At 45.5% G+C, this 17,636-nt stretch overlaps 1 protein-coding gene across 2 annotated transcripts in view; it reads right to left on the bottom strand.

Annotated features, from left to right (window-relative positions):
- Positions 1-17,034, bottom strand: part of Trmo (tRNA methyltransferase O) — a 19,862-nt gene extending 2,828 nt beyond the window's left edge. Inside the window, exons 1-5 of one of the 2 annotated variants that reach the window (XM_028770299.1) lie at positions 16,941-17,034; positions 15,177-15,351; positions 13,473-13,630; positions 9,877-10,500; positions 7,540-8,093 (exon numbers count right to left, since the gene is read on the bottom strand). In XM_028770299.1, the coding sequence (XP_028626132.1) occupies positions 7,834-8,093; positions 9,877-10,500; positions 13,473-13,630; positions 15,177-15,351; positions 16,941-17,016 (1,293 nt within the window). In that variant the 5' untranslated portion in view covers positions 17,017-17,034 and the 3' untranslated portion in view covers positions 7,540-7,833. Of the gene's footprint in view, positions 1-7,539; positions 8,094-9,876; positions 10,501-13,472; positions 13,631-15,176; positions 15,352-16,940 lie in introns of those variants that run through there. The other variant, XM_028770300.1, reaches the window with a different exon arrangement.
- Between the last annotated feature and the right edge of the window lie 602 nt (positions 17,035-17,636).

Below are 17,636 nucleotides of genomic sequence, written 5' to 3'. Positions count from 1 at the left end.
TGGTTTGGTTTGGTTTGGTTTGGTTTGGTTTGGTTTGGTTTGGTTTGAAATAGGGTCTCCTTAAATAGCCTAAGCTGGCCAGGAACTTAAGATCCTCCTGCCTCAGCTTCCTCGGGGGACACGAGTACAGTTGTACACCTCCTTGCCTAGCTAACACTTTCTCCAGGAACCTGGTGACCTCCCTTCTCTGTGATACTGGAGTCAGGTTGCCTGCTGTGGAAGGCTTGGGTGGGAGGGGCATTGCCTTGCAGAGTGAGCTGGTTTGTGGTAGATTTTCCTTTTAGCATCCTCTTCTGTGCCTGTATGTTGGTTTCTTGTATCCAAACCCTCTTTCTCCAACTGCCCTGTGCCCTTCTGAGTGTTCACCAACCTCTGCTTCTGTTCGGTCAGCGTTTTAACTTTAACAAGAGTAGAATATATCATGTCTGTCTTTCTGTGCTTAGCTTTCAGTTATTAGCTTCCAGTTTCCTCAGTGTTAAGGCAAAGGACAGGAGGTTTATTTGTTTGGTCAGATTTTTGTTTGGTTGTTTGATTGGGCTGGTTTGATTTTTGTTTTGGGGGCTTTGGAGGGGTGGTTGTTGTTTGTTTGTGTGTTTGTTTTGTTTGTTTTTTTAAAGCTTTATTTATTTTATATGTGAGTACACTGTTGCTGTCATCAGAAGAAGGCATCAGATCCCATCACAGATGGTTGTGAGCCACCATGTGGTTGCTGGGAATTGAACTCAGGACGTCTGGAAGAGCAGTCTTAACCTCTAAGCCGTTTTTCCAGCCCGTTTTGTTTGTTTTTTTTTAGGCAGGGTTTCACATAGCCCAAGATAGCCTCAAATTCCTCTGATCTCCCAGCCCCCACCTCCCAAGTGCTGTGATTACAGATGTGTACCAGGCCTGGTTTAGGAGTTTACCTTTTTTAATACTGAATAATGTGATGCTATGCATACACTAAAGGTTCCTTGTGTGTACACTAAAGCTCCACAGCGGAGGTAAAGTGCATAGAGGACGCTTCTGTTTTGTACTATTGCTCTCTCACGGCCTTCTTCACAGAAGCCCATCCTCACCACTCAAGGATTTTTAAAATCACATTAATCACCCCTGTAAAACTCCAGCCTTCCACTGCGTCCTGGGGTGTGGAAGCTGGATGCACTGCCTCGCTTTTTTTTTTTTTTTTAATTTTGAACAACCCCAAAATTTAGTGGCTTAAAACTATAAACATTTTGCCTGGTTGGTGGTTGCCTTTGATTCCAGCCCTTGGGAGGCAAAGGAAGGTGATCTTTGTGAGTTCAAAACCACTGCTCTCACAATACGTTCAAGGCCAGCTGGAACTACATAATGAGACCCTGTCTAAAAAACAAACGGCAACGAGAACACAATCTATCAACATCCCAGGTCCTCCTTCCTGGTCACTTCATTTCATTCCTTTTTGTTTCATGTTGGCAGCAAGGCCAGTTCAGAAAGAGTTGGCTTGTGTAATTGGCCTCCCTCACATATTTAGTGACCGGACTTGATGTCTCCAGAGACTTAATCTGTCCCTGCCAAGCAGGCTGATCTGCTGAGAGCGCCAGCCCTGACGCACAATCTCCTCCCACCTCACTTTGGGCACGGTTTTCCTAATTTTTCCTAGTTTTTTTCCTTGCAGCCCCTCATTAATTAAAAATGTGGAGTGTTTATTTTTTGCATTTAAACATTTTAAAAATTTTGTTTGTGATGTATGTGCATAGAAACCCGAGCAGGTCTTCTATCCTGGTCCTCTGAGCCAGGGTCTCTTTCTGGACCCTGAGCTCTTGATTTTCAAGAATATCAACCAGCAAGTCTGTAATCATCCTGACTCCACCCCTCGGTTCTGAGGTTACGGGCACTTACGGGACCGTGTCTGGCTTTTATTGCATCCTGTGATGTAGCTACAGCCCTCATACTTAAGATGCAGGCATTTTTAATATTTTTCGATGCACGTGAGCGTGCATCTTGGCAAAAATAGGAAGATAGGAAGGCTCCGCTGTTAGGAGATCTTCCTGCTGTTCCAGAAGACCCAGGTTCAGTGCTCAGTGCCTGCATGGTGATGATGTGTAGCTCCAGTCCCAGAGGATTTGACGCCCCCTTCTGGCCTCCGAGGTCATAACACACATGTGGTTCGTTTACAACACGCAGGCAAAACACTCATCTCACACAATCAAGTAAATCTTTAAAATAATAACAGAGAGTTGGCGGGGGTTGGAGGGGTGGAGGCGAAGCCCGGAAAGAAAATAATCTGGTGTCCCTAGTGTTCCTGGATTGTATCTGCCTTGTACCAGCCCTCTCAGATACGGACTCCCCCCATCATCAAGTCTGTGGATAGTTCTACTGTGCACCACACACAGACTCTGCTCTCCCAACATGCTAGGATGGCCTTCCTCGTGTCCCTCATCTCAAGCGCAAGCGCGCGCGCGCACACACACACACACACACACACACACACACTCAGCATTGCCTCTCACTCAGTGGACACAGCCAGGCTTGGGCTCCCAAGATGGCTTTTATTGCTGACGACTCAACTGACCGAGGTCAGAGCTCCAATCCAGAGCCAGCCCTGGGGACACCTGGAAAGCAACCTCCGCAGTCACGTGATAGGTGAGTGCTCTACCAATGCAAGTACACAGCAGGCCAGTAGGTGGCGACGAGTGAGCGGCTCTTATAAGCAGAGCACCTTAGTCTGGATGAGATGAACCGCTTTAGCCATTTCTGGACCAAGGAGTGCTGTAGTTCAGACCTCGGCCAACAACACCGGACGCCTTCTACTTACCAGAGGCACAAAGCTATGCCCGAAGTTCTAGGAGAGCAGGAAACAGCAGTCCACCTCCAGGGACAAGGCTTCAGCTACTGTTACCTGCTCAAGCATAGTAAGTTCCACAGCTCATGTGCGATGTGGGTTGGTTTTGGCTTCGTGATTCTCAGGTGACACAGCAGGAAATGCAATGTCCTTTACCATAAGCACAGTGTTTCAGAGAGCGCGGGTGAAAGGATATACAGTGGTGAATTTAAACACAAAATCTAACTTACAAGGTTACACTCACCAACATGTCAGACCCACTCCAAGCGGAATGGAGGACATTTTCCTTAAGTCCCACATACAAAATTAATGTGCACTCCTAATCAGAAAAATCTCACAGTGGGCTGGAGAAAATATAGCAAACAGTGCCTTTATGAGTGAGTTCTGGCTGGACAGTGGTGGCTCACGCCTTTAATCCCAGCACTTGGGAGGCAGAGGCAGGCGGATTTCTGAGTTCCAGGCCAGCCTGGTCTACAGAGTGAGTTCCAGGACAGATGCTATTGGGCTGGGGCTATGGTTCAGGGGCATAGCACTTGCCTAACAGGCAGGAGACACTATTCAACCCATAGCACCAAGAAAAGAGGTAATCTTCACCAATATGTGTGTCCATCCTTCCAGAACTTTCTACACATGTATATGCAAAGATTTGTATTACCTCATTTTGTACAAATGGATGGTGAACTGGCTAGTTTTGTATGCCAGTTTGACTCAAGCTAGAGTCAGAAGGAAGGAGCCTCAGTTGAGGAAAAATGCCTATATAAGATCCAGCTATAGGGCATTTTCTTTACCAGTGATTGATGGGGAGGGCCCAGCCCCATTGTGGACGGTGCTATCCCTGGGCTGGTGGTTCTGGGTTCTATAAAGCAGGCTGGGGAAGCCATGAGGAGCAAGCCAGTAAGCAGCACCTCTGTGTGGTCTCCGCATCTGCCCTTGCCTCCAAGGCCCTGCCCATTTGAGTTCTTGTCCTGACTTCCTTCAATAATGAACACTAATGTGGAAGTGTAAGCCAAATAAACTTTTTCTCCCCAACTTGCTTTTTGGTCATGGTGTTTGATGGAAAATATAAAAATAGGATTTACCTTCTACTCTACAAAATTTCTAATTTTGTTATATAATCCCTTTCAAGCCACAAAGAGTGTCTGTTTTGTGATGACATAAAAACTTTATTCACAAGTAACATTTCTAGATCTCTAAGCACCACTTCAGAGAATCAATGTTCTAGATCAATAGCCAGCACTCTTTCTGAAAAGAACCAGTTAACAAATATTCCCAGCTTTTCGAGCCCATGTGTGTCATGTGTAGTTTCTTGGGTGAGTAGTTTTTGATTATATTCTTCCCCTGACAATGTAAAGACCAATTGTAGCTTCAGCCAGGAAAAGACCGGGCCTTGGAGGAGAGGGAGCAGTGAGATAGCCCAGTGGGTAAGGGCACTTGCTGCCAGGCTAGAGGACCTGAGCTTCACGAGTATGAGGCCGACTCTAGGTGCTGCTCTCCTGCTAGATCTGGTTCTCTGCTGCACCTCCTCCTCCACTGATGACTGTCCTCCTCTTCCCTTGGGAGAGTGAGAGGGAGGGAATGCAGTCTAAGTGGAAAAACAGTATATACTTATGTTTGTGCCCACAGATCTTGCTGCTCTCAACCTTCTATTTTGTATCCCTGGGTGTAAAGAGTAAGAGACTTCAGGATGCTCAGCCCTAAGTGAAACACCTGTATCACACCCGATCCTCCCAAGGTTACAAAAGGAGTGTAAGAAGTGTAAGCCAGAGACGACGGACGACTATACAAGAAGATAGTATCTTCTGGACACAGCAGAGCAACTGCACACATGAACTCACAGTGTTCTGACAGCATGCACAGGACCTGTGCAAGCCCAGCTGCCAAATCCAGCAGGGAGATGGGAGTGAGACACCAAATCCCCTACCTGGCCATGGAGCTATTGGCAACTGTAAGCTGCTGGGAGAGGAAGAGTTTTGTGTAAGAGTGTAGGCCCTGGTAAGTTGATCCAGTGAAAAGTGTGTGTGTGGCCCAGTGAAAGGCCACACACCCAAAATTACTAGGGAGCACATGAAAATGTTTTGGTTTTAAAAAAAAAAAAGCCAGGCAGTGGTGGCACAAACCTTTAATCTCAGCACTTGGGAGGCAGAAGCAGGCGGATTTCTGAGTTCAAGGCCAGCCTGGTCTATAGAGTGAGTTCCAGGACAGCCAGAGCTACACAGAGAAACCCTGTCTCGAAAAACCAAAAAAATAAATAAATAAAAAATAAAAATAAAGGACACAAAATTATGGGATAGGCAGGGGTGGACCTGGGAAGAGTTAAAGGAGGGATGAATATGATCAAAACACACACAAAACTCTCAGAGAAATAATAAAAAGTTTTTTAAAAAGAAGAAAGAGAGGCTGGGGAGAAGGCTCAGTGGTTAAGAGCACTCTTTCTTGCAGATGACCAAGGTTTGATTCCCAGCACCCACATAGCAGCTCACAACCACCTGCAACTCCAGTTCTAGGGAATCTGACTTCCTATTCTGACCTGCTCCGTGCAAGGCATGCACGTAGTAAACATATATGCGCCCAGGCAAAACACTTCTACACGTAATTAAAGTCTCAGAGTTCAGTTCCTAGCACCCATGCCAGGCAGTTCACAGGCTCCCTGGGTTCCTGTTCACATATGAAATACACACACACATAAATGTACACACACCTAAAAATTATGAAAATAAAGATTTTTAAGAGGTAATAATAATGCATTTTATAAGCGATATAAAACTAATTGTTTTTCTAGTTCTAATCCTGTCACAGTTCTTGCTTTTGGTGGTGGGTACGAGAATAAAATATATTCAAAACAGAAAACTCCTTTAAGCTGGGCACCATGGAGCACGCCTTCAATCCCAGCACTTGGGAGGCAGAGGCAGGTGAATCACTGTGAGTCAAGGCCAGCCTGGTCTATGAAGTGGATCCCAGGATAGCCAGAGCTACCTCATGAGATCCTATCTCAAAAAATAAAAGAAAAATAGTATAAAATATATTCAGTCGGTAAAGTTAATGTGACACTCTACAACCTCCATTCCAGATGCTGATTCTAACTCTACAGACATTCTAACTCTACATTCAATAAGTTGTAGAGTCATTGGATCTGGTTAATTTGGGTGATGTTCTTATTTGCAAGGATTTTTATTTGTTTATTTTGGTTTTTTGAGACAGAGTCTCTCTGCAAAGCCCTGACTGTCCTAGAACTCACTATATAGACCTCAAACTCCAAGATATACCTGCCTCTGCCTCCTGAGTGCTGGAATTAAAGGTGTATACCACCATGCCCAACTCCAAGGGTTTTTTTTGTTTTTGTTTTTTTTACTAGTTTTTAAAATGTGGATGCCACTTTTGGCCTCTATACCCACACCCACACAGGTGGACATATCCACACAATATATACCTACATGAACAGAACACATAAACATAAAGGCATCAGGATGCCAGCTTCTAGCTAGAACACTATCTTATGTGTCTAGTGTTCCTTATGGAAGAAGCCAGATAAAGGCTAAAAGGGACCCCGGAGCTTTTTTCTGTTTTGTTTTTTTTTTTTTAAAGCTTTAGAACAATTGAATTTAAGATCTTGTCCCAAAACATCATAAGTGATGTCAAAAGTAATAAGCAGCTACAAACCGGTCTGGCTTAGGAGTGGGATGTCATCAGCCACAATGACTGGACAAGTTTCCACAGGCTGTGGGGTCGCTTCCAACCCGTGATCAATCAGCTCTGAGATCTGCAGCTCTGATTAGGAAAGAGCGTCATGTTGACAGGTGTCTAATTTGGTTTCTCCGATTGTAAATCAGAAGTTATCTCAGCCCATCTCATTAAAATCTCCCACAGGCCACACATTCTTACAATCACTTCCTACATGGCACGGACCTGTGTGGTGTTAATTAATTTATCAACCTGTAATACCCTGTCTTGTTTATGTCTACCTCCTCCACAAACCATGACTTGCGGCACAAAATGAATCTTGAGCCAGGAGTGGTGGTGTAGGCCTATAATCCCAGACCCAGGAGACTGAGAAGAGACTCAGAGTCCAGGGCTAGCCTGGGCTACATAAGGGTCTGCCTTGAACTCTGTCCCACATCTTATTCACTTCATGTTAATCATCTAAAGCTGAGTCATAGCAGCTTCTTCACAGTCACGGAGTAAGTCAGAAACAAAGCAGGAATAACTTTCTTGAGGCTGGGGGAAGGGCTTTCTAGCTCAAGAATAGTCAAAGCTCAGAGTTTAAAATGTGTGTGTGTGTGTGTGTGTGTGTGTGTGTGTGTGTGTGAAGTCCCTCAAATGCAGGGATTTAATCCATAAGGATATAAGGATTTCTGCTTCTAAGACATTATAACTCAGCATGATTTACAACAGAACAGAGAGGTCCGGCTCTTGAGTGAGGAAGGACAGTATGAACTGCTGACCAGATCAGATGTGACATGAAAGGCCCTGTTAAAGTCTTCTCTGTTACTGTGTGTGGTGGACACCTTTAATCTAAGTACTCAGAAGGAAGGAGTAAGCGCATCTCGAGGCCAGCCTGGTCTAAAGAGCAAGTTCCAGGACAGCCAGAGCTACACAGAGAAACCCTGACTTGAAGACCCAGTAAAATAAAAGAAAATGTTCTCGGTAACAGCCCCTGAGAGTCAAGAGTGCATTCAGGCAGCCCCACAGCAACACTGTGGGAGTCTTCAGCATTGGAGCAAAGCCCAGTGAGTACTCTGATGTCACAGTTCTCAGGGAAGTTTATTAACATACATTTCCTTTGCCAGGCATTGTGGCCTGCACCTGTAATCCCAGCATTTGGGAGGCAGAGGCAGGTGGATCTCTGTGAGTTTGAGGCTAGCCTGGTCTACAAAGCAAGTTCCAAGACAGCCAAGGCTACATAGAAACATTCTGTCTTATAAAACAAAAACAAAATTTCCTTCAGATAAATATTTTAAACAACGCCAATCAAACCAGTAAGATGACAAGAGTGGGCACATCCAGAGGCCAACGGAGCTTCTGAAAACACAGTGGACTCAAGACCCCAGGGCCACTAAGGATTCCTCAGGGTCAGCCACCTGAACAGGCTCAGAAGCCAGTTTAATCCTCAGAACCTCTGCGAAGCCATCACCAAACCAGCATGTGACGTGTGCTGTGTCCACAGTGAAGAAGAAGAGGCGGTCCTCACAGAGCTTCCGTCGGTACACAGACCGAGGGTCTGCAGACAGCACAGCCTCAATGGCACACTTGGCTTCCTCTGCAGAGTCAAAGTATTTAAGTGACGTCTGACCATCATCTGCAATAGGAAAGGCAGGAGCCTGTAATTACAACCACGCAGGTCAGACTTGAAACAGTGAGCTTCAGCGTGAAATGTGCTCGTTCTGCACGTCACATGAAAGGAGCAGGGTCTAGAAACCTACTCATTTCAGAGACTATCACCTTTATGAAGTATTTCCTGTCATTAGAGTTAATATGTACACCTCCAAAATAACAAACACTCTGTATTTTACACAGGTCTCCAAAACAGGCAAGGTAAGCTGTAGTTGTTTGAATATGTTTGGCCCAGAAAGTGGCACTATTTTGAGATGTAGTCTTGGAGTAGGTGTGTCACTGTGGGCGTGGGCTTTAAGACCCTCATCCTAGCTGCCTGGAAGTCAGTCTTCCACTAGCAGCCTTCAGCTGAAGATGTAGAACTCTCAGCTCCTCCTGCACCATGCCTGCCTGGATGCTGCCATGCTCCTGCCTTGATGATAATGGACTGAACCTCTGAACCTGTAAGCCAGCCCCGATTGAATGCTGTCCTTGTAAGACTTGTATTGGTCATGGTGTCTGCTCACAGCAGTAAAACCTAAGACAGCATCTATTTCTAAATGTAACCTGCTAACACTGCCCTTTTCTTTGCCATGTCCTGTGCCGTCATCACCTTCTGAAGTGTTTCTAATGGGCTCTGCACAGCAGTGCGCTGACTTCCTAGACCTCAAGCTTTTGTGTCTTCACCCATTAGAAGACAAGCTCTGTGGAGCAGGGCAGGGCTGGAGGAGCTCAGCAAAGGACTGCACAGGAAACATGCATGTCCCTCTTGCTACAAGCATGCTGGCTGATTACTGAAAAGTAACACAAGAACGGTTCTCAACCCTTTGGATATCTGTCATCTCCTTGGAAACCAGCTACTTCTTAGCGTCCCCATTCCCACCTCTCAACAACAGCAGCTTCTTTCATTCTCCATCTGCTACAGACTGAGGAAACCAAACAACACATGCTAAGGACCGTGTGATAAATGGGCTCCAAAACAGGGCCCTGTGACCTTCCTTGGCAGGGAGTGATGTCGGGGGGAAAAGCACTACAGCAGGAGAGTCTTTTCTGCTCTGAGATCCTAGGGGCACTGACAGAATGGGACAGATACCTCTTTGGCTCGATAGGAAAGCAAGTAAGAAATTGAGTGCACCCAAGTATAGACCAAACACAAGCCAAGGTGTGACTGCTACTCAAAAAGGACAGAGAAAGGCAAGCAGAGCTGCGGATGTGGCCCAACGGTTAAGAGCACGTGCTGCTCATACAAAGGACTTGAATTTGGTTTTTAGTAGCCATGTTGGGCAGCTCACATATGCCTGTAACTCCAGCTCCAAGAGATACAAAGCCTCCCCTGACGCATCATCTCCATGGGCACATACCCCCAAGACAGATACACATGCATACACATGATTGAAAGAATAAAATAAATACTAAATGACAGATAAGGGCCAAGTCAAGGGACACCTCCTGAGGTAGCAGCCACTCTCCACAGATGCCTTCTGAGCACCTGGACTCACCACCAACTAAACAGTTGTCAATCAGAAAGTGCCAGTGCTAGTGTACCCAGAGTGTATAATCTGCTCCTTAAAACCCAGTCATCGTGACAATATTCCGTATGCTTTCACAAATGTCAACCCTGCCTAGAGTCATTACAAAGACAAGCTCATCCCTTGACTGGTCTGTAGCTGACATGCACAGGCCTGCTCCCCTGCACAATCAGAAACACAACAAGGAACACGAGCTCATCTCTCACTCACTCCCCAGAGACCCGAGGTACCCAAGCTCACCTGAACTGAGCTTCCTCAGCTCCGTCTCTGCATGAGGAGTAAACCGGACTCGTAAAGGGGCTACAGGAGCCTCCTTCACCCAGCTGGGGACAACACTGCAGGGCACTCTGTCAGCTGTCCTGGCATGGCAGGAAGCATCCCACTGTGTTTCTGCACTGCTCCTCCGCAGGACCAAGGCACCTTCCATTTTCCTTGGTCTGTCTATGCCTTCTTCCAGAAAGCACTTCAGCTCCTGTGGACCAAGCTGATCTTCCGACGTATCCATGCTCTCACCTCTGCCTGGTTCCAGTGCCAAATCCACCGCTCTCTCTCTGTCCTCTGGCGAAGTGTGCTGGATTTCTCTCATGACTCTAGACTCCTGGGAGTTTTCTTCTGAGGTCCTATCTTCAAGGCATTTAGGTTTCTCCTCAGTGCTATGGCAAGGCTGTGCTTCCCCACACCCTGAGAGCAGCTGCTGGTCACAACCATTAGCTGTGCCACCAGACTGGGCCGCAGCCCTCAGCTTATAGTGGCTATTCTGTACACTGAAGTTCTGTGGTGAGTCGTAGTCAGCAATGTAGGGCTTTATGTCTAGCACAGGTGTGCCGTGTATCATATCAATCCCAGATAGGTATACAGCTCCACCTGAGGGGGAGAAAGATCCTCTTATGTGCCCACAGTGGGTGATGATAAAGGCAAATGGAGGGTAGGATTATCCCGTGTCTCTCAAACACCTGCTTTGACCTCACTGAGCCCCCTTACTGACTGTAAACCCACATCTCCATCACCAAACTACTACTCTTCAAGGCTCTCACAGAACACGTCATTTACAAACCTTCCTGGCTCTCTTTCTTCTGGGTCCCACAGAGGCCCAAGTATACACACCTCCACTCAAGCCCTTCATACAGAATGGCAATGGCTTACTGACGCCTCTGTGCCCTGACAGTGAACAGGCCTGGAAGCACCTGTTCACCAGTCCTTTAAACACGCCCAGGCACACAGTCCTCAGTGTGTCACCAAGACCAACATGCATTTCCATGGTGGCAAACAGACTTCAGGAGGCCCACCATTCCCCAATTTTCTGCTCATGCCCTGTGTAACCCCTTCTCTGAGTTCAACTTACATCTAAGCCACCAAATATGACAAAAGAGCTCTATGATGAGTCCCACATAGGACTCCTTAACCCAATGACCTCTCCTGCAGACGGGTGAAGTACACAGGCATGGCGGGTGGGGAAGCCCAGGTGGCGAGCAGCCACAAGATGTCCTGGAAATACGGGCAGCTTTAGGACCTGAGGGTGTTTCCGGCCAATACCAGCACAAAGCTGAGATCCTCAATCCTACGTCTATGAGGAAATAAACTCTGACAAACAACCTCACAGAAGAGGAGCAGCCAAGATGAGCCCATTCTGCTGGCCCCTGGAAAAACAGCAAGGTTTTAAACACATCACAAGGTGTTCTGTCTATAAATGGATATGCTTTGGAACTTTTTGTTATACAGACCTAGAAATGTCCATAAAGACTCACAAAAGTCATCAGGGCACAAGACCCTATAACTAAATACTAAGGTCTCCTGCTGTCCCACTTGGATAGCTGTTGTGCACATCCTGCTACTGGAACAGAGCCTCCTATCCTGACTCTTGGAACACTAACTGAATGAGAACCAAAAAAACATGTGCACACGTTGACCCTGACTCTACTTAAGAAAAGCATGATGGCATGAAGGCCCAGATGTGAGACATGCTGTGTGCGAGCCTGGAGCTTTGGAAAGATGACCCTGCACTAGTTAAATGATGGAAGACACAGGGGAACCCAAGAGATCCCAGGAAACTCCTACAGTGCTCATGGCTCTGGTGATTATTTGTCCCTCTGCATGAACAGTATTGATTATGCTTCTCTTATTAACTGGCCTCCTAACACAGGACTGACTGGCAGGCTCATGACCTTTTGTGATAGGTAAAAAAAGCTTTTTCCACCTCTACATTATTCACTATTGATCACTGTTTGCCCGTTCACGTCCCCGATTTCATCTCCCTCAACAGAAGGCTAAGTTCTATGTGAGCAGGAATATTTATCTAAGTTCATCACCAATGTATCTCTACCTGGCACAAAGGCAATGATTTAAAAACAAATGCAGTGTGGTAGTCTGAATTCAAACGGGCTCCAAAGGCTCATGTATTCAAATACTTAGACCCTAGCTGGTGGGACTGTTTAGAAGGGAATAGGAGACAGGCCTTGCAGGAGAAGGTGTGTCACTGGGTGTGGGCTTTAGTCCCAAAAGTTATCTCTCTCTGCCTCACGCATTTGGATCAAGAAGTAAGCTCTCAGCTACTGCCCCAGCACCAAGCCTGCCCACTGCAATGCTCCCCACCAGGGTAATTACATATTGTAATCAATCTTCTGAGACTAATCCCTGAGTAGACATTTTCTTTTATAAGCTGCCTTGATCATAGTGTCTTATTACAGCAATAAAAAAGTGACCAAAACATGCCATTTGCACGAAAGATCAGAAAATGTCCTAAAGGGCTGTTGTCCAATTTGATAAGCCACCTAGACAGACCAGATGGGTAAGCAACTAACCTTGCTGGACAACCCACCTAACAACAGAGCACAGTTCAGCAGAGTGCAGGGTCCAAACAGAACAAAGCAGTCCTGAAGAGCACTGAGAACCTGTCGGATAAGACCCTCAGCAAAAACCCTGTAGAGTCCAAGAGGCAAGCATGCTTCTGCCCATTCCAGGAGCAAGCAATGGAGATTCAGCCTGGAATGGGCTCTCCACTCCCACCCCCACGCTGTCACCTTCTGCCAAGTTCTCTGAGCTGGGGTGCTCAGTGGGCAGAGTACTTTCCGACTATGCACGAAGCCCAAGGTTCAAGCCACAGCACCACATAAACTGAATGTTGTGAGTACTCTTGTAATAACAGCACTCGGGAGGTAGAGGCAAGAGGTCAGAAGTTCAAGGTTGTCTTCAGCTCTGTATGGATTTTAAGGTCTATCTGAATACAAAACAATAAAAAACCAACCAAACAAACAGAAGCTCTCTGAATATCTGACTAGGTTATACAGACACACAGTTAAAACCAATCCAGTATTCTACTGTGCACTTCTACAGCCTGACACTGCTAAAGCCTGCAATGTATTACACATTTCAGGCCATGAACACACAGCACTGCTGACGGCCCACACTGTAGCTCAAATGTCTCTTCCTTCAGCCTGCAAGAAGTAAGAACACCTTTGCTCTGCTTTCCAGAAATGCATCAACAACTGCGCATCACAACTGAAAATAGCCAGTAAATTTTAATCATCTTGTATTTCCTACATCCCAAGTCTTCTACATTCCACGAATCTTCTTACTAATCTAATGCTTATAAAACCTGTGATCTTAAAAACAGCACTGATTTTTAGAGTGGAATGATAAACTAGGGTCTGAGCATCTTCCACTAGCCTGTCTGTAGTGTTCCCTAAGTGTTTCCAATGCTGACACCCTCGATCATCACTTGTTCCTAAGTGCTAGGGGCTCTCAAAGGTGACAACCAGTGTCCGCATGAACAGCAGGTAGCAGTGAATGTCTGTCAGCTGACTTCTCACAGAGTATGACAAAGATGAAGCGAGAGTTACCTTCCACCTTCTCCAGCTTGGCCAGCGTCAGTCCTATTGCGTTAGGGCGATGAGGGCTCCGTGTGGAGAACACCCCAGTCTTTGCCCCATTCAGCCTGGGTGGCTGCACTTTTGCCTTGTAGTTCAAATGGCCGTTTTTGTGAAAAACAAACAAAATCCTATCGAAAATAAACAAAAACACTTTTTAAAGAAAGGGACAAATCATTTTTGTATAATGATTTGGGAAGAGAATATGATTTCCCACTAATTAACAGGAAGAACAGTTCTTAAGTTTATCAGTCATAAGAAAATAGGCCCTCCCTCCTTCCTTGTAGGGAGAATGCCATCTCCATATTCTTTGTACCCAACACAATGACTGGCACACAGTAGGAACTTAACAAGCTTGTCACATGGTCAATGAACACTGCTTCTAAGTGGCTGCTGTTTGCTATGTAGTATATTAGACATTTTTATACCCATTTCGTACCTTGACAATCCTAGAAAGTATAATTTAGCCCTCACTCTGAGGGTAAAGAAATTGGAGTTCAGAAAAGTTCAACTTGACGAGGTCTTTCTAAACAGAATATGAAAGCCAGAACCATGAGGGAAAATAGTAACTGTTTTGAATTCATTAAACCATTAAATTCAGGTCTAGAAGATGTTTGCTATACACAATGGGTTAGCTAATATTGACAATATGTAAGTCATCCTTACATAATTCACCAAGTAAAGAACTCAACTCAAGCCGGGCAGTGGTGGTGCACGCCTTTGATCCCAGCACTTGGGAGGCAGAGGCAGGCGGATTTCTGAGTTCCAGAGTTCGAGGCTAGCCTGGTCTACAGAGTGAGTTCCAGGACAGCCAGGGCTACACAGAGAAACCCTGTCTCGAAAAACCAAACCAAACCAAAAAAAAAAAAAAAAAAGAACTCAACTCAAAGGACTCAAAGCAAAGAACAAGAACGTGCAACTTACACAGCAAACATAAAACAGCTAGCATGAGTGTCAATAATAAAGAAGACAGACTAAAAACAACACTGTATTTCTCTATTGGACAAAGTAAACATGGACAGAAACAGAATTCCTAATAAAAGTCATATCCAAATTTCTAAGGCTTTTTGTCTTTTAGGGAGAGTACACTGAATTCTTCAAGGGCCTACAATAAGGCCCCACAAACTTCTCTAAAAGGTCAGATGATAAATATTTTAGGATTTGAGGCCAACCAGTCACTGTTCCAACTATTCCGCAACTGGGGCAGAGTTTTACAATGGTAGCCACACACAATACATAAACCAATAGGCACGCCACAGACAATATACAACTTCGGATCATGCTACACAGTTAGCACGACTGTGATCCCATATATGTACGAAAGTAAGCAGTGGACCATATTTGGTCCACAGACCACAGTTTGCTGTGTCTTGTTCTAGAGACCAGCATAATGACCCACCACAGGCAGAATCAAGGAGGTGTATGATTTAAGCTAAACAGAAGAGATCTGTCATAATTAGAACAAGCAGTAATTAAAACATGTTCCCTCAGTGAATCACAAGTTCCTAATGGTGTCCGAGTATACAAACAATCAAATGTACAAATAAAATATGGGGATTTATACATAATCCATAATCATACAGTTAAGGGTGGTATAGTTGACAAACTTCAAAGTTGCCTTCAATTGCATACTTTCTCAGGGCCCAAGCTGCCACTTCTAACTAGAAAGCAACTTACCAAACATGAGAAAACTGTTCTAGGCCCATCAAGGAATGTTCAGGATTATTAAAGATGCTCTTTCTGATCTTCAAACAGGCTCTGGAGTAGCTACAAATGGATGGCTGCCTTGGAGTGCCAATCTTGGCTGAGAAGCATGATTCCAAGTACCCTATTGGCTCAGTAAAAAGATTCCCTATGGAAGAAATCATACTGGGTAAGAATCATTACTCAAAAGGTCAAAGATGTAAGAAAGCATGTTTTCCTCTCATGGACTGATTTCATAGTTCTAAAATCGAGGTACAACACAACTATTGAAAACATGTTTAGAGCCGGGCGGTGGTGGCGCACGCCTTTAATCCCAGCACTTGGGAGGCAGAGGCAGGCGGATTTCTGAGTTCGAGAGTTCAAGGCTAGCCTGGTCTACAGAGTGAGTTCCAGGACAGCCGGGGCTACACAGAGAAACCCTGTCTCGAAAAAACCAAAAAAAAAAACCAAAAAAAAAAAAAAAAAAAGAAAACATGTTTAAATACAAAGTCCTGCTATGTAACTCAGGCCGGCCTCAAACATACAGACCTCCAGCATCAGCCCCTCCCCCTAGCTGCTGGGATCACAACTGTGCACCAGCATACCCACCTCAATTTTTACTTATAGCTATAAAAATTCATAAATTATATTAATAGAATGTTTTGACTATATTATAAGGTATATTATAAGGTAGAAATTATAATTTATAATTATTTCTTTTTATGTTCTCTGAAGACACTCCAGATCTCCATTTTATTTAATTTGCATTAAATCCTGTATCTTATTAGTTCAACCAGTAAGATCTAGCACTGTCTCTCACGACATGTCTCCTTACTTTTGGCTTATACAAACTCTTACTACTGTTGGGATATATCACTCCTATTTTAAATCCCGGTACTTGGGAGACAGAGGCAGGCAGATCTCTGAGTTTGAGGACAGCCTCGTCTACAGAGTGAGTACAAGAGGACAGCCAGGGCTTCACAGAGAAACCCTGTCTCCAGGGTAGGAGTGGGGAGACAAGGATACTCTTATACAGAGAAAAAAAAAATTATATGCAGCATGTATGTAAGTTAAAGCATAACACACCTGCCAGCCACACCAGAGACCTCAGTGCCACTACCTGCATCTCTGCAGACTGCTTCCAGGAGCTGCAATCTGATCTTCATCATCGTTTACCGCCTTTCAGAATGTGGTCTTATCATACATACTTTCGAGCCTAAACAATACTTCATTTACTTTGATTGAATTCTATAAAGACACCACACTGTAAATTATCTACATAAACTGGCTTTTTCTCTCCATCTATATTGTGTGTGCTTCTGACAACTTTCAAGTTTTCTCCAAGAATATTTACAATTATTGCTGTATATTTTTTGTTTTTTTTTGGGGGGGGGTTGTTTTCACTTCTTCATCCACGCTGTCGTGGAAGAGGATTAAAGACGAAGAAACTGGGGCCAAACGACAGGCAGCAGCAGTCACACACATCCTATCTCCCTGTAACTCCCTAAGGAAAAAGACCACACAACACACGTGGACAACGCAGCTACAGTACTGAGACTATTCCCAGACCACACCCCGTGTACCAAGATCCTAATACGTCACTCCCGTTGGCCTTGGCAAGTCACGTGGTCATAAGGCCACGTGACCCTCACTTTGGCGGCAAGGACAAGAACGCACGTCAGGTAGTTCGCGTTCTTCTGGGCAGGGAAGCCGGCTGCCTAGCTTAGGGTGCGGCGCCGCCTGTTTCCTAAAAGTTACCTGTCTCCAGGGCCGGCTGAGCACACCCACATGGGGCCGCTGTAGCACACAGACCCTGCTTCTCCAAGCCGCGCATGGCTACAGGCCGCTGAATCGTCCGCGCGCCCAGAGCTGATTTCCGCTTCCGCTTCCGTACTTTAGGCTTTGGCGCCTGCGCAGTTGTCGCTAGGTGCCGGGTCTTGGAGGACGCGCTCAATGGCGGCCCAGCTGCCGCGTGGAGGGTGGGTACCCGGACTCTGTGCAGCCCCCATTCACCCATCATGCGGCGATGGCGGTCTCGCGACAGCCTGCACCGTGCCCTCCGAAGGTGGGACATGTGGATAAAGTTGTACACGCAAAGATACCCTTGAATTATAAGTGGCCTCGGTGACCAAAAATACCAATGAGCTTAATAGGAAAGGATTTGACTATCTATGATCACATAGCAAAAGAACTGGAATTTGGCACTTTTTTTTTTAACTTATTGTGTGCGCGGAAGCATGTCGAAGTTAGATGACAAAATGCAGGAGCCGGTTCTCCTTTCACCGCGTGGCTCCCAAGGATCAAATTCAGCTCGTCTTAGCCGGTTCCTTTACCTGCTGAGCTGTCTAGCGGCCCAAGAACTGGAGGCTAAATGTTTAAAATTCTCCTTGGCAGTGGGAATACGGGTTAAGTTTATCACTCTGCTCCACTTTTTAAGTAACTGTGTCGGAAAAA

The sequence above is a fragment of the Grammomys surdaster genome, unplaced genomic scaffold, assembly GCF_004785775.1.
Source record: "Grammomys surdaster isolate TR1022 unplaced genomic scaffold, NIH_TR_1.0 199, whole genome shotgun sequence".
In the NCBI taxonomy this organism is placed as follows: Eukaryota; Metazoa; Chordata; class Mammalia; order Rodentia; family Muridae; genus Grammomys; species Grammomys surdaster.
Note: the sequence above shows the minus strand (reverse complement) of the source record. Positions and strands in the feature narration are given on the sequence as shown.